The sequence below is a fragment of the Macrotis lagotis genome, chromosome 3 (assembly GCF_037893015.1).
Source record: "Macrotis lagotis isolate mMagLag1 chromosome 3, bilby.v1.9.chrom.fasta, whole genome shotgun sequence".
Classification (NCBI taxonomy): Eukaryota; Metazoa; Chordata; class Mammalia; order Peramelemorphia; family Peramelidae; genus Macrotis; species Macrotis lagotis.
Genome location: NC_133660.1, coordinates 245257920 through 245281761, shown reverse-complemented (window position 1 = coordinate 245281761; position 23842 = coordinate 245257920). Strand labels below are relative to the sequence as shown.

At 35.2% G+C, this 23842-nt stretch overlaps 1 protein-coding gene across 1 annotated transcript in view; it reads right to left on the bottom strand.

Annotated features, from left to right (window-relative positions):
* Positions 1–23842, bottom strand: part of PRMT3 (protein arginine methyltransferase 3) — a 144669-nt gene that overhangs the window by 13979 nt on the left and 106848 nt on the right. Inside the window, exons 14-15 of the mRNA XM_074230373.1 lie at positions 5468–5518; positions 5182–5269 (exon numbers count right to left, since the gene is read on the bottom strand). Of these exons, the coding sequence (XP_074086474.1) occupies positions 5182–5269; positions 5468–5518 (139 nt within the window). The remainder of the gene's footprint in view (positions 1–5181; positions 5270–5467; positions 5519–23842) is intronic.

Here is a 23842-nt window from a genome sequence, read left to right as displayed (position 1 = left end):
TTCCATTGTCTGCCTTTTGGCAATTTCCCTGTTCATTAGCACTATAACCAGGGGCTGGTCAGGAACAATAAAGGGGATTATGATTATTCATCCTTTCCCAGTACATTACTACCACAGAGAGACGTTACTAATTTTTTTAAATTTTCCTTAAAATGAGGTAACATTTCATCAGGCTATGATGCTTCAACATATTCTGCTGGCTCACTATATACCAGTCCCGCCAATTAAATCAACAGTAAGCATATAGGTGAAGTTAGGACAGGTGTTGTCTTCTTAGAGTCCCATTATATACGATGTCTAAAAAGCTTACAGAAATCAGCTAGTGTCCAGAAAGCATTCTGGCCACAAGATCATGTGAGTTAAGAACAATTAAGATTTAAGCACTCATTTAGTCAAGACCAATAGGAAGACATCTTAGAAAAATATTAATTTAGAATTAACATCCTAAATGCAATTCAACAACTATTAACACCCTATTTAATAAACTGCTACTAAGTAGCAACTCAAAACAAAACTCTAAATTACTAAGCATTCTGTTTAAAAAGAAAATACTAAGGCAACAGCATATTTATCCTAGAGAAGAAATGTATACTTTCAAGATTCTAACCTTCAATTCAATTACCAGAAAGAAAAAAAGAACCATGGAATTTAGTTGTATTCGCTCCATTTCAGTTTTGCTGTGCTCAACTTTTTTGGAAACAAAAAATAACACTATCAAGGTTTTATGTCCACTTGCAGGCAATCACAAAGTGAGAAAATGAGCACCGTGTGCTGTTTTATTGCTAATGGAGTTTGTTTGCCCACATTGAAAAAAAACTCATTTTCTGTAAAGATAGTAGTAAAACCAAACTCAAAATGGTTCTTTTAAAGGCTATTTTTAGGTTTTAGTTGTCAAGCATCTATGTTTGACAAACTAATCATAACCAACATATCTGTCATTTTTTAAACTTTAATACAAAAAGATTCTGTAGAAAAATCATAAAAAGGAGATAAGTACATATTTTTGGACTGACTTTAAAAAAACTCATTTCATTTCTGTTTCCATTAAACATTATTTTCCTTTAAAGGATATAAAAATTCTAACCACAGAAGTTTCGACATCTTTCAAATTTTTATTCTCTTTACCAGAATCTTATCAACTACTTTGGTTCCATGCTTATCTTTAATTAAATACAATTAAATTGACTGACAAAAGCTCTTTAAATTAGGTTTTTTTAAAAAATGTTTTCAATGTCATATACTAAATCTTAGAGTTGAAGGTATGGATGAATTATGAGAGGTCATCTTGTGATCAAATGACTTTATTGACTATTGAATGATTATTAAGTACCTTCTGTATGTTGAGAATTATGAAAATCTAAGGAATTAACAAACATACACAGGGCATTAAGATGTTTCATTTTCTATTTATAAAACAAACCATATAGAAAAATGAAAAATGTATTTTCCTAAGTATTAGTGATATGTCATATCTCTATTGGATTCAAAATCTCTATTACAATCCTTTCTTAACTAGTCTACTTTGTCCTGCTCCAAACAAAAGTTTGCCTTTTAATCTTTTTGTTAAATTCCCTTTCTTTACATAATGCAGATTCAAGTTAATCTAAGCAGCTCTGACTAGTAAAGACCTGGTTTGAGAGAACTACCTTAATTGTTCAGAAAAGAATGGAGTCAAATAGCATGTGTTAAAATTCAAGGGACACTAAAACCATGAGGATTTTCTACCTTTGTTACAATTGAAAACACTGAAAACTGTACCTATAGTTCACTCCCATGAAAGGGTTTCTGAGAAGCCTTTTAAAACCTGTTATAAAACAAATTATAATGTCTACCATATTACAGAGATGTTTAGGATTTACTCACAGGTAGAGGTGTTTTGGAGCCGGCTCATAAATGGTTAGCTAGCTGTTAAATTTTCACCTCAGAAATTGGCAAATATAAATAAAAACTTTATGTGTTTTTTATATTTTCTGGGCCTAAGAAAATCATAGAGAAAATGTTACTAACACAGATTAAACATAAAAGTGTGTCTTACAGCACATTCCTCTCTTTCACATCTTAATGGACATTCACTAACATGTCATTGTTCAGAGGACAGTGGCTAAAGACTTTTTTTCCTGTTTACCAAGCTTTATTGTTTAAGCATATTAAAAACAACAAATTAGAAGTGGGTAGAAAGAATTATATTACTAGGAAATGGCGGGGCAGCCAAATTACATAGTGACCAGACCAAGGGCCTCAAGATGCATTTTCTTGAATTCAAATTCAGTCTTAGCCATTTAACAGTTGTGTGACTAGGGGCAAGTCACTTAACCTGTTTGCCTCAATTTCCTCATCTGCAAAATGAATTGGAGAAGAAAATGGAAAACCAATACAATATCTTAGTCAAGAAAACCCCAAATAGTGTCAAAAAGATTTGGACACAACTGCAAAATGACTACACAATAAGAAAAGGATGAGTGATAGGCTTTGGACTTTAACAATGAAAACAAACAACTTGGGAAAACACAGCACTCCAAAAGAAGGAAGTCATACAAATCGTGGGCATTTGTAGAAGAATAACTGAATTATGGTAAAATACAAATCAATCCACTATTAACAGTGTCCTGACCATCTTGATTCATTATCATGATTAAGGAGAAAAAAAGTGTATTCATAAAAATTACTAAATAGCATTGATACTTAAAAAGAAATAAGCTTCTGTTATGAGAAATTCAATTATGTGGAATAAGAGTTCCTATATCAGGTATATATTAAGCATTTAATATGATAGAAGACAGCCAGTGGGCTTAAAGAAGACCCAGTGAGTGCAAACCAAGTTGCCCATCATGATCAAGCCCCATCTGGTCAGCCCTGGACCCAGAACCTCTTTCTCTAATTCTCTGGCCCATTTCTGATGCCAGGATTGATCAAGGGCCCACAGTGAATGTCTCCTTTCTTCTCACCTATTGATCCTCTGTCTCCTCTGGTGAACCTTAAACTCTGGGTCATCCCCAAGGTCCATTCAGTTCTTGGCCCCATGTGAATATTTCTTTTAAATCCTCTTCACCTGTGAGTTCATTCATTCCCATAATTTTACTTAGGACCTCCGCATTGAGGACTCCCCAATCTATATATCTCATCATGGACCTAATGACCTATTCCCTACTGGACATTTGGGGGGAAAAAAAAGCAGAAGCTCACAGAAGTTTTACAGTTTATAAAGTTGCTTCTTCACAACACTGTGGGAAGGTGGGTAGTCAACAATCATTCTCACTAAATAGATGAAGATACTGAGTCTCAGAGTTAAAGAGACTTATCCATGTTTATTTTTTCTAATTTCAGTTTCCAAAAGAGAAGACTGGATGGGAGAGACAGCAAGAGAAGGTGCTGGCTGAATGATTAGGAGCTGTGCCTTTGGAGGATGCTAGAATTGGATAGGAAGGTCAGATTTAATTTGTGGAGGAAAAATGTGGGAGAAGTTGAAGGAGGACTTGGGGAGAGAACAAAAAGAAAAGCAGAAGTGAAGGATTAAAGAAGAACTTCATTTGGTGGGGTAGAGTAAGATAAGGGTTCAAGGAAAAGAAGAGAGTTGGTAAGATACTGGACAAGTTATTTAATCTCTGCCTACTCAGTTTCTTCATTTGTAAAATGAAAATCATAATGGCATCTGCCTCAGAGGGCTTTTGCGGAATAAAATTATATCATATTTGACAAAGCACTTAGCATAGCGGATGGTGCAGAGTAGGCACTGGTTATTTATTTCTAAGTGCTTGGCAAATTTTAAAGCATTCAATTATCATTACTAGAGAAATCAAAATCAATGAGAATGTTAGAGATTAGAAAAGAAAGCTGAAGCCGAGTGTGGATGCCAAGGTGTTTGTGTCCACTAGAAGAGGGAGCAAAGTGGCAGCTCTGGGCTCAGAGGGGAGGGGGCCTGGCCCTGGGCCAAGTGCTGCATAAATCATCTCCTTTGACCCTCACAGTAACTTTGAGGGGAAGGGGTATTGCAGCAGACAGAGACAGAGAAGAAGCCACATTTTGGCTCAACATACTCTTTCCTCAACAAAGGCAGCCCAGGAGTAAGGGGGTGGGGGTGGGGTTTCAATTTCCTGTAAATCTATTGTAGCTTTCTCAACACTAAAAGGAGAACAGCCACATTTTTCCTGACTTTGTTAAGTAAAAAATATTAGAAATGAGGAAGAAATTCCATTCAGGATCTGGCTCTCTCCAAGAGGGAGGAATAACCACAAAGCAGACATATGGAAAACCCCTTGGCATTCCAGAGAGAAGAGGGAAAGAAGGCTGAGAAGGGACTGGCCCACCCCTGAGATTTGGGAAGAGCAAGTTTCTCAAGTCACAGGTCTGTTGAGCTCACTCTTCTACTTAAAATGCTCTCATGGCTCCTTATTACTTCTCAAATAAAGCAGAAACTTCTCTGTCATTTAAAATCTTTCACAATCGGGTTCCAACTTGCTCTCCATATTAACCTCTCATTGCTACATCACGCTTAGGTGCTAAGTGGTAGAACTGGGACTTGACCTCAGGACCAATGAAAAAATTCAGCATTCTTTTCCACTGTACCCTTCTCTTCAAGAAGAATAAGGATTTTTACATTGTTTGTGTCATTTATAAGGAATTTATTTATAAAGAAAATCTACATATAATATGGAGATTTACAAATAACAAAAATGTATTGCATCAAACACATTTGTTTTGGAAAAATAAATGGACCAAAATAATTTATGCATAATCTTTTTTATTTTCTCCACTGCCCCAGGGACCTCGGCAGCACCTTTGATGCATATTCTTAATACTTCTACTTTATAAAAGGTAGACAGAAGTTGTGTGATTTTAACTTTATATTCCTCTTATATTGTAGAAATAATACAACTTTTCCAATTTATTATTAGAACAAATCAGTTATTCATCAATGTGTGATACCATGAAATAATTAAGAATTCAGTAAAGAAGAATGTTTATTTTTTTCCCCTTTAGACATTTTCACTTTATAATTACTTCACCTTATTGAAAACACCTTCAAAAAAACTAGGTTTTCTCAATTAAAATTTGTAGATGATATCTACACTTATCACATCATAGCACAATGGTGCCTTGATATCAGATATGGAATTAAGTGTTTGTGGGATAGAATACTTTTTTTTGTTTATGGGATGGAATTGTTATCGAATATCTACTTACCTGCTTTAACAGAAAATGGTTTCTCAAATAGAAATATTGTTTGCTTCCAGTGAGTTGGAGTAGAGTGGGGACCCGTAGAGAATAAGACCTGTAGAGGCAAAGTTCAAAAGTTAACTGATTGAGTATAAAATTTTTAATATCATGCTACATTACTCAATAACAAATACATAGCAAATGTTTGTAACAACAAACCATGTTTAAGTATATATATCAACAAGGAGGCAAATTCCAGAACAAAAAAATACATTTAATAAAATGAACTCATCATATAATCTGTCACACTTACTTTTTTCTGGCAGTTCTTCTCAAAAAAGATATCAAAGTAGCCAGCAACTGCCTATTAAAAAAAATTAATAATGAGTAGATCAACATCTCAACTTAATGATTATTTATTCCTTCCCAGAATACTGCATAAAGAGATCTATTTCTCAAGTTAAATTTCCTTTTTTTTAATTTATTTTTTATTCTCATTTTGTACAAATGTTTGTTTTTACATTAATAAAATATTCTTGTTTACAAGTAAACAAAATACCCCTCTTCCCCCATGAATATAGACAGACTTGCTTGGGTGAAAAAAGTAAAGGGGAGAGAAAAAAATTAAAATAAAAAAAATAATAGTAATAATTGTAGGTATGGCCAGGTGGCACAATGGACACCCTGGAGCCATGAGCACCCCCTCGTAAACCCAACAATCACCCAGCCATGTGACATGCAAGCCACCCAATCCCCACTGCTCTGCAAAAACCAAAAAAAAGAAAGAAAAGACCCAAAATAAAATAAAATAGTAATAATAGTAGGGGTGGCTGGGTGGCAGACAGAGCATTGGCCCTTGAGCCAGGAGCACCTGGGTCCAAATCCAGCCCCAGACACCCAAAGATCACCCTGCCATGTGGCCCCAGGCAGGCCACCCAGCCCCACTTGCCCTGCACCCTCCACCAAATAATAATAACAAAAAATGTGCTTGAGTCTTTGTTCCAACACCAACAACTCTGTAGCAGGTGGATCACATTCTTTATGATAAGTCCATCACAAAAGTTACTTCCATATTTTTCCACTGTTGCCATTGCTGATTGCAACTCCGTCCTTTCTTATTTCTCCACTATCATGTACTCTATTTTCTCTCTCCTTTCACTCTGACTCTGTTGTAGGGTTGCTGAGTGGAGCAGCAGACAGATCCCTGGTCCTGGGGCCAAGAAGCCCTGAGCCCCCATACCACCCCTTAGGCCCAGAATCCACCTGGCCCTATGGTCTCAGAGAGGCCTTCCAATCCCAGCCCCTTGAAAGAAAGTAAGAAAGAAAATGTGTTATATCTGGCCACTCTCCCCCCATGATCCATCCTCTCCTCCTTTATTCACATCCCCACCCCTTCCCCCTGCTCCTCTATCCTTCTTACTCCAGATGTCTATACCCCATTGAGTATATTTGCTGTTTCCTCTCCTAGCCATCTCTGATGAGAGCAAAGCTTCCCTCATTCCCCCTTGCCTCCCCCCTTCCATATCATTGTAATAGCTCATTGTAATAAAAAAAAATCTTATGTGCAATATCTTGGACTATTATTCCCCCTCTCCTTTTTCTTTATCCCATTCCATTTCCCTTTTTTTTCCTATTGACTCCATTTTTACACCATATTTTATCTTCGAATTCAGCTTTCTCCTGTGTTTCAACTATAAAAGCTCCCTCTACCTGCTCTATTAACTGAGAAGGTTCATATGAGTATTATCAGTGTCCTTTTTCTATGCAGGAATACATGCAGTTCATCATCATTAAGTCCCTCATATTTCCTCCCTCTCCTCCAATCTCCATGCATCACCCGAGTCCTGTATCTGAAGATCAAACCTTCTGTTCAGCTCTGGCCATTCCAAAAGGAACATTTGAAATTCCCCTGGTTCATTGAAAGTCCATCTTTTTCCCTGGAAGAGGACATTCAGCCTTGCTGGATAGTTCATTCTTGGCTGCATTCTAAGCTCTTTTGCCTTCCGGTATATTGTATTCCAAGCCCTACGAGCTTCCAATGTAGCTACTGCTAAGTCCTGTGTGATCCTGACTGCAGCTCCACGATATTTGAACTGTGTCCTTCTGGCTGCTTGTAATATTTTCTCTTTGACTTGGGAGTTCTGGAATTTGGCTATAATATTCCTAGGGGTTGGTTTTTTGGGATCTCTTTCTCTGGGGGATCGGTGGATTCTCTCCATTTCTATTTTGCCCTCTGCTTCTAGAATATCAGGGCAATTTTCCTGTAGTAATTCTTTTGAAATGATGTCAACGCTCTTTTCCTGATCATGACTTTCAGGTATGCCAATAATTTTCAAATTATCTTTCCTAAGTCTGTTTTCCATATCAGTTGTTTTTTCAATGAGATATTTCACATTTTCTTCTAATTTTTCATTTTTTTTTGTTTTGAAGTATTGATTCCTGATTTCTGTTAAATTCATCAATCTCCCTGAATTCTATTCTTTGTCTGAAGGATTTGTTCTCCTCAGAGTTTTCTTATCTCTTTTTCCATCTGGCCAATTTTGCTTTTTTAAAGCATTCTTCTCCTCCATAACTTTTTGAACTGTTTTGTCCATTTGACCTAAGCTGGTTTTTAGCATGCTATTTTCTTCAGCATTTTTTTGGATTTCCTTGACTAGGCTGCTGACTTCATTTTCATGTTTTTCCTGCATCTCTCTCCTTTCTTTTCCCAGTCCTTCTTCCAACTCCCTCATTTGATTTTCAAAGTCTTTTTTGAGCTCTGTCATAGCCTGAGCCCAATTTCTGTTTTTCTTGGAGTCTTTAGATGCAGGAGCTTGTGCTTCTTCATCTTCAGATTGAATATTTTGGTCCTTCTTGGGCTCATTTGCAAAATATTTCTCAATAGTCTTCCTTTTGTTTCTTTGCTTGCTCATTTTCCTGGCCTGGGCCTGGTTTTGGGGTGCTTCCTAAGCTTTTGGGACACTCCCAAAAGGGTCTCAGTGTGTGAGGCTCTGTCCTCCCTCCTGGTCTGTGAATGACCATAAGTTCCCCCCTCTGCCACGGGGCAGAGGTGGGGGGGCCCGATTGTTCTATGGGAGGGCCTAGACTGGGATCAGGATCTGAATGTGGTCAGAGCCCCAGAGTCCTGTTCCAGAGGCAGAGGACAGAGCTCACCATCTCTCTTCACTCCCTTCCCTCAGCTCAATGGGCTCATGCCCTGGAGGCTCCTGCTTACCCCCTCTGCCTGCTTCTGTTTCCTGGATCAGGGCTGGGGAAAGACCATGCTGCTGGCTGTGTGCCCTGAGGGCTGGGCTCCACGTGCTCGCTCTGGCAGAGGTCCCTCCCTGTTCTCCCACTTTGTGCCAGTGCTCCTCGGGGTGCAGCGCAGGAGACTCCCCCGCTTCTGTGAGCTGAGACTCCCAGCGCCCTGGGGCTGCCTCCAGGAGGCTGAAGTTCTTTCGCTCTGGCGGGCCACCCCTCCGACCCGGGGAGTGGAGCCTTTCTGCTCTTTCCCAGGTTACCTTGAGTAGGAGAACTGCCTCACTGGGTCCTTTTGTGGGTTCTGTTTCTGGAAAGTTTAGTTAGAGTCCTTAGCTGATGAATTTTATCAGAGAGGTCCTAAGACTCGATCCCTTCTTGTCGCCATCTTGGCTCCACCCCCCCCACCTAAATTTCCTTTTTCAATATTCCAAGTCCCTGGTATTCTTTCTACTAGCAATGGGGCTAACCTTTTCATTGAATTTCCTTTTCATCACAATATATTTTCCCAGGCTAGCTCACAAAGTTTATTCAATCTAATAAAAGTGAAATGATAATTTTAGTTCCAAAATACTACTGATATCAGTAGTTTATCAGTAGTTGATATTACTGGTATCAACTTCACTATTTGACATTTTGCATGTATGGAGCCTCCTTTCCCATTCTCTGGAATCAATGGCGTATAAGCCAAGTAATACTATATTGCTAGGTCAAGAGTTATGCACAGTCTAATGATTTGAATGACAAAGATGGAGGAGGAAGCAGTGGAGTTAGGATCTCTCCCACAACTACTCCAACAAAGAATTTATACAAGATATAGGTAAGAAGATAAAAGACTATAGTATACAAAAAAGGAGGCAGGAGTAGGTGGAACAGGTAACACTTCAAGATTATTTCTAGCTGAACAGGTTAAAGATTATTCATTCACCCATAGAGAGAAATGAGGAAAGAAGGAATGAGGGAAAGGATGAATAAGAGAGATGGTAAATTCAAAGAGGAATTAGTTATATGCAAAACAAATTCTAATGCCAAGAGAAGTTTTAAAAGAAAAAAAAGGGATAAAAATCTGGAATTGGGGTGTGGGTGAGGGGGAAAAATGAGGGACAAGGGGGCTGGAGTGAATTGCATCAAATGTTGAGCATAATCTTTCTTGCCACCTGGTCTATTTTGTAAAGGGATAGGGGGCAGAAAGAAAATTGAGAAAAAAGTATAAAGTGGAAGAAAATGCACAATAAATATAACTATAAATGTATGATGAACTCACTCATAAAATGGAAGTGTTTAGCAGAATGGTTTAGAAAGCAGAATGCAGAACTGATGCTGAGCGACATGAGCAGAACCAGAAAAACATTGGACACCCCAACAGCAACATGAGGGTGATGATCAACCTTGATGGACTTGCTCATTCCATCAGTGCAACAATCAGGCACAATTCTGGGGTATCTGCAATGGAGAATACCATCTGCATGCAGAGAAAGAACTGAGGAGTTTGAACAAGGACTATTACCTTTAATTTAGGAAAAAAACTATCTTATTATCTGATCTTGCTATCTCTTTTACTTTATGTTTCTTCCTAAAGGATATGATTTCTCTTTCATCACATTAAATTTGGATCAATGTATACCATAGAAACAATGTAAAGACTGATAGAATGCCTTCTGTTGGGGGTGGGGTGGGGGAGGGAAGTAAGATTAGGGGGAAAATTGTAAAACTCAAAATATGTAAAATCTTTTTTTAAAAAAAGAAAGAATGCAACAATATATGATTTACAAAAACCATATGTGGAACATGAAGATTTACAGAGAATTAAAATACTGAGGTCCCCAAAGCAGGAGTAGCAGTCATGATTTGAGACAACAGCAAAAACAGACTTGCTAGATTAAAAAGGGATACCTGCATTATGCTGAAAGAAATCATAGATAATGAATTTACAACAAGATTTAATGTAGGTACTAAATAGGAGAGATTCTACTTTAAGGAAAAATTAAACAGAGAGAAACAGATAGTAATACTATATTATATGGGAATCCCAATGTACCCTACCAGTTTAGACTTAAGTGATTCAAAAACAAAAACCCTAATAAAAAATATAAAGAAGTACCTAAAGAGAATTTTAGAAAAATTAAATATAATGAGATTTCTGGAAATCATTAAATGGGAATAAAGAAGGAGCAAATCTATTTTGCAGCATACATTAGGGCATAAACTACCAAAAAATGCATTAAGTAGAAATATCAAATATACTCTTTACTGACAATGCCAGAATTATATTCAATAAAGGACTATTGAAAAAAGGATTAAAAATAATTGGAGGCTAAACAATTAAATTCTAAAGAATTGTTAGTTCAAACAAAAAAGTCATAGAAGTAACAGATAATTTCATCAAATAAAATAACAGCAATTGGACAACATTAAAAACAAATGTAGGATGCAGCCAAAGCAGACTTTAGGGGAAATTTTGTCTCTTTAAACCACTTACTTTTTTAATAAAATCAATAAATTTTAAAAAAATGAAATACCAAACTGAAAATGTTTTAAATGAAATCAGATATTAACAAAACAAACAAATAAGTATCAAATTCATAAAAATATGGGGTTTTTTGGGAGAAAAAAATTAGAGGGATCCTAGAAGGCAAAATGGAACTTTTATTTTAAAGAACTAAAAAGTTTCTGCACAAATATAAGCAATCAAGGAAAGAGTTGGTTTAAGATCAAAGACAATTCTAAAGAACTTGTGATGAGAAATACCACCCACATCTAGAGAAGGATCGATGGAGTCTGAATGCTTTCCAATTTAAAAAATTTGTTTTATGCTTTATGTTTTTTCCCCTTTTGTTCTTATTTTACATTCACAACATGACTAATGTGAAATTACTTAACATAGTTGTATACATATATTGATTACTGTCAAGGGGAGGTAAAATGTGGAACTCAAAATTTTAAAAGAAGGAAATAGTTAATTGGGAAATAAGTTTTTTGCAGCAAGCTTTCTTGGATATCTTTTTCTCAGACATTTAAGATATTGATCAAACTTGTAAGACTAAGAGAATTATCCTCCAACTGATGAATAGCCAAATAAGCAAAGAAATTCAAGCTTTCAATAGCCATATGGAAAAATGTTCCAACTAATAACTGAAGAATTAAAAGCAACTATGATGTTCCACTTCACACCAGATTGCTCATTCAAGATTACCAAAAAAAAAAAAAAAAAAAAAAAAGACAAATGTAAATAGAACTACAGGAAAACAAGCACATTAATGTACTGTTGGTGGAGCTTTGACATGGTCTAACTATTTTAGGGAAACTTTATATCTGAAAAATTATTTAACTATGCATACTGTTTGATAAATTTATAAGATGTGTACCAAAAAGAAGAGGGAAAAGGACCATGTATGAATATATTTACTTATATCGCTCCTTTTGAAGAAGAAAAAATCAGGAATTGGAGATGGGAAGAGATGAGAGGCACATCAAATGGGAACTAGCTTAAAAAACTATGGCATGTGAATGTGATGGAATATTATTGTGTTATGAGAAAACATGAAAGGTACAATATTTCAGAGAAACCTAAGAAGACTTGCATGAACTGATAAGAAGACTTGCATGAACTGATATAGAGTGAAGTACACAGACTGAAGTTATGAGAAAAATTTATACAATAATAAAATTATTGTAAAGACAAATTTGAAAGATAAAATTCCAGAGGAATGATGAAGAACCATCCTACCCATTTTCTAATGGAGAGGTTATAGATTCAAGAGGCAGAATGAGACCTAAACATCGACAATCTGGGAATTTGTTTTGCTTGACAATACATTTTTGTTAACAAGGACTTTTTTTTCCATTGTGGGTGGGGGTTGGTAGCTAGACAATCAATGATTCAGTGTCCTCTTAGAATAGCTTCAAATTGCTTTCTAGAACATTTAGACCAATGCACAGCCCCAACAGTCCTAATGTGCCAGTTTCCCAAACACTTCCCAATGCCTGTCATTTTCTTTTTTTTGACATCTTGATCAATTTGTATAATGAAAGGTGAAATTTCAAACTTGTTTAATTTGCATTTTTATATGGTTCTTAATAGCCTGGATTCCTTCCTTTCAGAATTGTCTATTTGCCTTCTTTGATCAATATATTGCTAGGGACTAACTCTTGTTCTTATATATTTTAGTTTCTTTGTATACCTTAGAAATGAGACCATGATCAGAGAAACTTGTTGCATAGATTTTTTTTCACCAACTGTCCCTAATTTTAAATGCACTGATTTTGTTTGCCCAAAACATTTTAATTTCATAATCAAAATTGTCCAATTTATCCTCTGTGGTCTTCTCTATAATTCATTTGGACTCTCCCTCTCTATACACAGGTGCAAAAAAGTATTTTTTTTTCCCCCAGCTAGGTAATTATTAAGTGTCTGAGACTGGATTTGAACCCAGGTATTCCTGACTCCAGGGCCGGTGCTTTATCCACTGCGCCACCTAGCCGCCCCGACAGGTAGTTCTTTCACATGTGTATGTGCACACACTACTTTAATCTCAAAATGTCATTCTTACAATTAGAAAAAGAAATAAAACATAGGGGGAAAACCCCAAGTAGCTGGACGTACACACTTCCGAATTCCACTTACAATTAATTACCTTTCAGTTCAGTAGTGAGTAGATGCTACATTGCCATTTCAACATAGGTTTAATAAATGCACATTTGGACCTATTGCACAGAAGTAGAAGTCATGCTCTTTATCCATATAAACAAAAACATACAAATCAAAAGCTACTCACGGTAAAAAGAAATTTGTAAAACATCCCAAAAAGGTATTTCTTTCTTTACTTCTTTAGGAGAACTAAGGACCACTACGAGGTTAAGAGACTTCCTCAAGTCAGCCAGAAAGTATATGACCAAGGCAGGACAAGTTTGAATCCTGTTCTTTATGACTCTTGGCTGCCTCGGGATTCATTCTGCCACACTGTCTGTCAACGACATATATAATGCATTAACATTTAAGTTCAGTCTTCTAGGATGTGATTATAGTGACACGCTATCTTCTGGAAAGCAGGAAATGGTACAGTCTAGTCAAGACCATGGATAATTAAAATGAGTTCTGTTGACAATTTTCTCTTATGTCATTCAATGACTCAAAAATGAAGAATGTCATTATGACAATATTGCCTCTTTTCTTATCTAAAAGATATTTTTCCAAGTCAAGACTTTTCTGATGACACGAAAACCTCTTCTACAAAAATGAAATCACCTATTGACTGTTCTGGAGTTTGAGCTTTGAGGTCTTATGATTTGCTGTTATGTTAACTGCTATTAAAAAACTTTTACTGATATCTTTTTTTATACTGCTGCCACCACTTTCCAATGACTTCATCCCCCTTCACTATTCACCAGATGAATCAAATAGTAAATCAAGTAACAAATTAGATAAACAAATCAACTCATTCTTCATGTCTGAAAATACCTTCCTTTTTCTGTATTAAGAGTAGAGGAGGCAAACTTTCCAGTTGATTTGGAGTCACAATTTAATAAGTTTTCTGAAGCCTTTTAATGTATAACTGGCATTTTGTCCCCTGTTAAAAGGTAGGAAAACAAATCCTTGTTATCAAATATATAGGTACTGATTAACTGTTATGTGTGTGAAGAAATGTATTGAGCCAGTGCTTATGAAGAAACTGGAAATATGGTTTGGAAGGGGAAATCTGCTGCTTTCTCTTTTTCTGAAGTCCCCAGCATGCCTGATTTTTGGCACAGATTTAATCATTTCTTTATATTCTCATGGAGGCAGCACAGCATGGTGGAAGCAGCACTGGGCTGGGAAACAGAGAAACTGAAGTCAAGTTCTGGCATTGCCACTTACTACTTGGATGATTTTGTGAAAATTAATTTTGGGGGTTCAGTTTTATCAAATATAAAATGGAAATAGATGGCCTATAAGGTCCCTTTTGGTTCTAAATCTATGATCCAAAGTCTGGAATCAAAATATTTTAAGTTTTAGGAAAGGATTTTAAAATAAAATTTCTAAACTGAAATAGAACCACCATAGATAAAAGTCATTAAAACTTTGAAGCAATTAAAATACAAGCTAAAGGGGGAAATCCAATAGTAAAAGTGATAATACAAAAATATAATAATTAATGAAATTCAACATTTTTAGTTCATACAATATTTCTGACTTCTGTGGCTTTAAGAAAAAAAATGATCAATTATGCTATCACCCTTTTGGTTAATGGGAATATAATGCAGTTCTTAAAGAAGCATTAAACAAAGTGTTTAAATATATTAAAATATATTGGCTATTGAAAATCATATAAAGCTATTTTGTCTTCTGTGTTTCTGTTGAGAATATAACATTTAATGGATTTTGTATATTAATATAGAATCCAAACAAAACTCCATACTTGGTCTTTGGTAATATTAAATCTTAACATGAAAAATCAGCATCTTTTGTAACCTTTAGTTAAAACAGCAATAGAAAGCAATAGAATTATCTAACTGCAGTTTCTATATTACCAGAGAAAACTAAATAGATGACTGAAATATTGGAAGATTGAGACTGTTTTCAAATGAACAAATTTGACTGTTTTTCCTAAATTTCTTTCATAATATTTAGTTTATTTCAAAAGTGTATTTCTCTCTCTCTCTCTCTCTCTCCCTCTCTCTCTCAGTTCAATGAAGTATCACTTTACTAAACTCACTGGACAGAACTAATTACTTTTTTTTAAGGTTTTTGCAAGGCAGTGGGGTTAAGTTATTTGCCCAAGGTCAACACAGCTAGGTAATTTTTGAGTAACTGTGGCTGGATTTGAACTCAGGTCCTTCTGACTCCAGGATCGGTGCTCTACAATGTACCACCTAGCTGCCTCAAACTAATTACTTTCAACCCTGAAAGAATGTAGTCATGTACTAAAAATTGTCATGGAGACTAAAAATAGTCAACATAGTAACTCTAAGGAAATAAAAAGATTACTTCAAATTAAAACAATACAGTTGTTGAACTGGAAGGGATCTTAGAAAACACATTTAATAACACATTTAATAAAGAAGCTGAGGCTGAGGCAGAGAGTGGTAAAGTAACTTGATCAATTTTCCACAGAAAATTATTATTGTGTTGAAACTAGGATCTTGAGCATCTTCATTAAACTGTCCTCCTTTGGTAAGTATTTTAACTGATGGTTAAATTTTTCTCCTTTAAACATATCCCACTAGATATATTAGGCACTAAAGTTTGAAAACTGTTATAGGTCAAATGTGGACAGATGGAGGCAGTGTGGTATAATACAAATAGCAATGATTTTGGAGTCATAACTTCTTTGTGCAAATTCCATTTGTTCCACTACCTATGTGATCTTGGGCAAGTTATTTAACCACTTTGGCCTTCAATCTCTCCACCTACAAAATGAGACAATTAGACCAGATGGCCCCTAAGGGTCATTCTCGTTCTGAAGCTATGTTTTTTTCTGATGCTGGGAGAAGAGATTTAAAGAGTCATCAGAAGTCCAGTTTTCAGTTCTAGCACTGTGTATGGTGGCTCTATGTATTCTGTGTGACTTTGAGTAGTTTTTATCACTGGATCTCACTTTCTATCAGGTAAGCATACTTGGAAGGGAACATGAATTTGATTGACATTTCTACTGTCATAAATCCCAGTTCCCTCCACACTTCTAGGGAAATCTAATTCTTTGATATATTTTCCCTATAAATTTGACACTTTGAAGGAATATCCTTGTTCAGTTAACCAATCAAGAAGCAACTATAATTACCTACTATTGTCAAACATTGTTTTAGATGCAGAGAATGCAAAGACAAAAAAGGAAATAATCCTTGCTCTCAAAAAACTCATCTTCAGCTGGGGAAGCAGGAAGAACTAACAGGTTCACATATTAGTAAATATAGATATGTTTAAGGCAAATGCAAAGCAATTTGGGGAGAACTAAAAACTGAAAAGATCCCTTCAAGCAGGGAGTAGCACCAGAGCTGAGCTTTGAAGCAATCTGGAGGGGATTCTAAAAAGCAAAGGTGAAAGATGGGAGTATCACATTGACCTTAAGATGAAGTTACTCTTCAGTTTTCTTTATTTGCATTTTCAAGAACCATCTTTAGGTTACAAACCTTCTTATTTAAATGCAACATCCTTATATCTTCTGATTTCTTTTACAGCAATAATGTTCTTATAGATAGATTCATTAAGTATATCAAAGTTATGATCTCTATCTACTAAATCCAGAGATAATTTAGTAAAAAAAATGCCTTTTCCTCTGGCTCCCCCTCAGCAGGCTTCCTCCTCCCAGAACTATTATCTCCACTCATACTTTGGCTGCTGAGGGTTCAGCTGGAAGGCACCGAAAGTGATGACATAAATCCTTCTGTCCCCACAGCAAACATGCTCCAGCTTGCCTACCTTAAGAAGGTATGAGATTTTTTTGATCTCTTCTTCTAGTTGTGCCCAAGTTGAAATCATTCATTTCTCATTATCAGTAATTTTAAGAAAAAATAGGCAGTAACAATAAACAAAAGGAGAGGAAGCCTATAGCATATGGTGTCCACAATGAAAAAAAAAGCATATATTTGTTAAAAGCTAACAGCAAGCATAAAAGATGTCTATTTAATAGCAATTACAGAAACAGATGGAAAAGTTTTCCATTTAGTTTTAAGTGAATAAGCAAATAGCACAACAAAGACTAGGGGAAAATTATACAATTGGGACACGAGTTGCTCAGAATTCCAGTCACGATTAAGACAAAGCAGTCCATTGTTTTGACATTCAAATGGCTAAGACAAGGGGTGAGAAGTATTAGTAAATAACACACCAATTCAATTAGATTAAAAATATATTAAGCAACTACTGTGTATGTAGACACCAGAGTAGGTAGGATTCAAATGTTAGGAAAATACAATCTATGCAGGGCTTACTGCCGCATATGAAAGACACAATACAAGAAGAACAAAAAAAAAAGATGAAAAGTATTATGTCAAACTTTCTTTTAGAGAGAGGGGACCTTTACCAACTGGAATGTATGCAAAGTGCTTCAAAGAAAAAAGTGGTATGTGGGTTGGATTTTTAAGGGTAGAAATTCAACAGATGAATGTAGGGAATTAAATGGGAAATATACGGGGGTGGTAGGCAGTTCAGTTTTGCTAAAGTTTATAGTGTATGTAGAAAATAGAATTAAATTTGGAAAGAGTGAATAAAATTGTAAAGGGACATAAATGGTTAAAGAATTAAAACCTTAATCATTAGGGAAAAGAGAGGAACTGAAGAGTTTCATGGAGAAAAATAACAAACAAAAAAAGATTATTCTTCAAACAACCAGTTAAAAAGGATTAGTCTTGAAGTAACAAAAAAAAAAATGGATTGGAAAGGGGAAAGAATTGGGGGGGGGGGTGTCCTCTGCAATAGTTAGAACACTTGACAATGAAGGCTTGTATTGGGGTGGACTGGGGGGGGGAAAGATGATGGAATAAATGGGAAATTTACTACAGAAATAGAATTAAATTAAATTTAGTATAAACTAAAACTAAAGATCTAAATTGTGAAATTTCTCTAATAGCTCACCTTCAAATTCTGTATACTCAATAAAATCAAAGAATATTTTCCAGCATAAACAGATGAAACTGTAGAGTATGAAAAATTATGTTTAATAAAATATCTATAATCAACTTTTGACATAAAAGTTCAACAAAAGTTTAGATTTTTCATCAAGGAACAATATAATGGGTTTGTTTCTTTTGTGAGGAACATAAGAAACCCAAATTTAGAGTATACTTTTTGTGTGGTTTTATTAAGTTTATAAATATTATTCTGATACAACAGACAATGAAAACAAATAAAATATTAGCAAAGCATAGTCCTATAGCCAGTTATGTAAAATAAAAGACTGAGCATGTCGGGAGATACAATTTTAAAATGAATTTTATCTTAAGGCAGACGAATATGAATGTAAGGTCAAAGCAGAGACCTGAGAAATGAAAAAACAGAAAGTGATAAAATCAATATGAAAGAAATAGAATAATAATTAATATTTGAAATTATAAGACAAACTGATAAATATCCAGAAGTAATAACTTTTTTATGATTTTTTCAAAGGCACTGAAAACATAAATATTATTTTAAAAAACTAGACTTGAGAAAGTTACTTTTAATGAAAATTGTTGGTTTGTAGGAGATTGGAAAAAGGAAAATGTTTTGCTGCACAATCAATAATTCATTATTCTACCCCCCAAAAAACCTTAGTGAATCTTATTAATCTTAGGATGTAAGCTATAAAAAGTTCTCAAATTCAGACAGTCACTAAAGGGTTCACAAAGTGCTGCCCTGCCTTAATCAGACATCTGCAGAGTCTGTATGTAGAAGGTGATTCTGCAGAGGTCTGGGTGCTTCACTCTTCTAGAACCATGGGATTCTATGGTCTCAAGGGCATCTCAGTGTATAGACAAGGAAATTAGTTCAAGAGGTGAACTGACTTGACAGTTGTCAAATACATAGGTCCCACCTTACTTCTCTTCCCTGTTAAGTATCAGAGGGAAGAAAGCAGCTAGTGTCTTGCAAGAAGTGATGCAGATGCCCAGGTGTGAGGGGAAGGATCATCAGTAAAGAGAGGAAGGAGATTTAAGTGGTGGGGATGGGTGAATTTTGGTTGATGGGGGAGGATTCAATTTAATTCAATAAACAATTTGTTTAGTACCATCCAGATTCTTGGCACTGTGGAGGGAGCTTAAGTGAGGGAAAGGGAAGATACCCCAAACAAAGGTAAATAAGTCATACAAAGTAAACAAAGCAATGGGGGGGTTACTAACAACTGGGATATTATAAAAGTCCCAGGCATGGGATATACTTGGACTCATGTAGGTAGAGAGAGTGTTGAAGCCAGAGTCTAGGAGGTAGGAGCTCAAATTCTAACTTAGTCCAAAGACTTTCCTCACTTGGGTTTCAAGCTTGGGCAAATTGCTCAATTGATCCTCCCCAAATCCTGGGAGACAGGTATTAGTATTATTTTCATTTTAATGATGAGAAAACTTAGGTAACAAGTGTTATGTGACTTGCATGGAGTCACACAGATCTCGGTGTTTGAGGTCATATTTGAACTTGGATCTTTCAGACTCCAAGCCAGATGCTCTATCCACTCAACCACCCAGCAATACTAACTTATGCTAATAAACAGAATTCAAAGGGACCACTATTTAATATAATACAGCATTAAAGATAGAATAAATCCTTCTCATAATTATTTGACATAGATTTAGCCATGTTAATGACAAGAATAAAACAGAATGAAGAAATCAAAGGCAAAGAAAACAGAAAGAAGCAAAGAGACAAATTATCTCTATTTACTGCTTGACAGGATGACTTACTTAGAAAACTTCAGAGAATCAGCAAATAAACTATTGAAGCCATCAATAACTTGAATAAAGAACCATGATATAAAATAAACCCACAACATTTTCATAGAGCAATAATAAAACCCAGGAGTAAATAAAAGAAAGGAAAATACCATCGAAATAAATTTCATGAAACATTTGGAATTCAGACCGCCAAAATACACTTAAAACATAAATAGTTACAAATCACTCTTTAAAGAATAAAGAAACAGGGGAGGCTAGGTGGTGCAGTGGATAAAGCACTGGCCCTGGAGTCAGGAGTACCTGGGTTCAAATCCAGTCTCAGACACTTAATAACTAGCCGTGTGGCCTTGGGCAAGCCACTTAACCCCATTTGTCCTCATGGACAGCTCATGTCAATAAAACAAAAATGACAATACAAATTTAGGGATATAAAAACAAACCATCAAGGAGATACTTTTTTGAATTGGATAAAATAATAAAATTTATTTGAAATGAAAATGTCTAATTTCACAGGGCATAAAGTGGGATTCATATCAGAGGGGATAAAAATAGCCTAGAGATACTGAAAAATAGTAGGGAGAAGAAGCCCTAAAAGTTGTGTGGAAACCATTTATAGGTGAAAGCTCAGTTTATCAGTGCTAGAAGGTACAGTCCAAGTTTCTAATGGGATGGAGATGAAGATTATGGTCAGAGGACAGTGAAGACCTAGTTAGGAATATCACCAAAATCAATTTACATATTAATTACTCCAAAAGATACATAAATGCAAGGATGGATGATTTAACATATTTTATTTCTTAAGGAGAGATATTTTTGTTAAGTCAAAAATGCCCTTCCTAAGGATCACCTAAGAAAATGACAAAAGAAAATGGGAAAACATTAAAAGTTTAATCCTTAAAGATGTAATTACAAAAGATTTAAAAATCAGAGGAAGAAGGCATTATAATACTAGAATGTATATAGTACAAGGAATCCTAAATTATTTGAAAAGATTGAATTTTCTTTTAAGCTTTTAGTCAGGAAAAGTTATAAAAAACCACAAATTCTAGTTGCAGAGAATGTTGAAGCTGTTTATGTGTAAAATGTAAGAAAATTGCCAAGGCGAATATCTTACAAAGACAGAAGTCAGATCAGATGAATATAATTAATACCATAAGATGTTGAAGAGATTCATGGATTGATAGGTTTTCAAAATGAAGAGCACAATTCCTGAAATCCTTTCCAGTTCTAAATCTGTGATCTATAATCCAAATTGTTGGGGGTTTTTTTAGGTTTTTGCAAGGCAATGGGGTTAAGTGGCTTTACCAAGGCCACACGGCTAGGTAATTATTAAGTGTCTGAGGCCAGATTTGAACTCAGGAACTCCTGACTCCATGTGCTGGTGGTGCTCTATCCACTGCGCCACCTAGCCGCCCCATAATCCAAAATTAATCTGTGGTTCCTATTCACCTACCACATATAAATCATAGTGGGACTCAACAGTATGTTTGGCAAAGAGAGGAAGTCAATCTAGTATTAAAAATTACTGGCAGAAAATCCACAAATTAGCTTGACAGCATGCAGACAATTGAGAATTGATTACAGTATCATCTTTTGACATGTTAACTCATTACTTTGAAGTAGTTAAAAAGTATGATGAAAAAAGCAACGGATTTGAAATTGGGAATATCCAAGTTTAAATCCTGTCTCTGAACAAACTGACACTGAGCAAGGGACTTAATGACTCTTTGCCTCAGTTTCATTATTTGTAAAATGAGGGAACTATACTTGACCATGAAGGTCCATTCCAGGTCCAAGTCTATGTTCCTATGATAAAGGGAATATTGAGCCTCTAAACCCAAACAATTACAACTCTAAAAGGAAGGAAACCTTCCTAAGAAGGATCTAAGAGGAAGCACCTCCTTTTGACAAGAAGTGACTTCTAGTGATACAAGAGTTTTTAAAAAATATTAAGAAACCAATTTAAATTTGACTATATAATTTGAATTCTGAATATGTAAAAACAAATCAAACACATACTTGATGATGTGTGGGGGGGTAAAGGAGCTCTTTTCCTCTCCTTTAAACCATAAACATACCACTTATTTCCTCCATTACAATTTCATCCTCTCATTATTCCTTTGACAGGCCATCTATAGGTCCCCTGAGGACTAATCTCAATGAACTTTACTCTCACATTCTCTCTACAAGTCATTCAAACATTAGACTAAAGAATGAACACTAGGAAATTGAAAATGATGACTAGTAGACTATAGTAATAAATTATTGAAGCTATAACCTGACAAATGTGGTTCTGAAAAAAATGAGATTAGGTTGGAGGAAGCCCTAACAACAGAATAATTTTGCCTTTTTTGCTCTGTAAATATACTGTTAGGGGCAAATGGAACTGCTGGGAAAAAATTAAATGCATTAAAAATCTCGTATCTGTAGCAGCTGGGTTAATCTGCAGAGGCAAAGTCATAATGAAAATGAATGAACTTTCAGTGTAGTGAAGTCCAGCATATCATAGCTGTCAGCATGAAGCTATCTGCAGGGAAAGGATAGTTTAAACTGCAATTGTGAGAACTGCTCTGAAAACTGAACCTGAATGTCCAAGAAGAGAATGGAGTTGACAGTGACACAAATGGCCCAAGGGCATTGCTGCTTTACTGACTGCCAGGTATCATACTCAAAACCTAAATAAAATCTACCCAAAGACCTTACAGGCGGCATAGTGGTTGCAAATCCACAGATCTGAGAGGGAGCCTCCTACAAGGATGAAGTCATGGGGCCTGATACCTTTAAGTATAAAGAATAGATAGTTTCAAAAGAAGGCATTTCTCATTTGTAATATGCATTTCAAAAATACAACTAGATAAACTACCAAGATTCTGAATGGAAATAAAGGTCAGATTTCATAATCTTAAATTGCAAAATAAAGATTTTCATCTAAAATTGTACTATTTACAAGATAAAATGACATTAAAATTTGCCAAAAATTATGATTCTTTATCTCTATCATATGTTCCTACCATATAAAGGGGAAACCATGTAGTTCATTTTGTTTTAAAAATAATAATCTAAATTAAAAATGAATTACTTCAATTCCTTCAGAATTCCTTCAATAAGTGGCTTGGTACAATGACTATTGCTTATATAATAATAGAAATCACCAAACACATTTAGCTGTAGCTAGCAAAATAAGATCAGACTAGTCCTTATGAGAACCAGTGAAGACAACCATACTAATTCAGTGAGAAAGAAGGAAATTAAAAATTATCATCATCACTATCACCTGCAGGGAGCAATTTATCATTTCTGTTCCTCACTGGTATCATGTTCCAACAGCGTGCAGCTACAGCAGATACAATTAGGCAGCTGGCCACAGAAGTAGGAGGATAATGTGCTTTTGATGGAGTTTATCCAAGCATGGAGATAGAGTGCTTGTAATCCATGCAGCAAAGTCACTATAGTGTAACAAAAAGACAACTGCTATTTTGTGATGGAATATTTGTTTAAAAAAAAAACCAAAACCTTAATATAAGATCAAAATAATTTACCAATAGATGTAAAGAAAAATTTTATATATAAATTCCATAAAATAATTATATTATTGAATTAAAAACCATCTAATCTAACATTTTGAGAAATAAACTTCAAAATAATTATATACCAAATACTTTTATCGGTAATAGGTATTTAAACTAAGAAACAATAATCAAAGGCACTAAGTTTATAAAGCATTATTTTCTCCCAATAGTAATTAAATTCTAAAGTTCTGAACCAAGTTCTTTCTTCTATTAATTTTCAATCTTATCCAAAGAGAAAATTTGTATTTTTCTCTTCTTTTGCAATTCCTTTTAGGAGCAATAAACAGTAGGTGCCAAATACAAGGGATACTGATATTACTGATTAGGACTCAACAATAGGTCAAGCAGCAAAGAGCAAGAAGCAGCACAGACTCTCCATTAAAAAAATAACAGCAGAAACATTCACTGGAAAAAGATTTAATACATTAATTCTTATTAAATCTAATTATAGGATTATCAAAGTATAACTAGAAAGCTTTTCTAATTTAGTCCATCTTCTCTTCTTACAATCTCAAAAAATAAATAAAGATATGCTCTTTGACCTA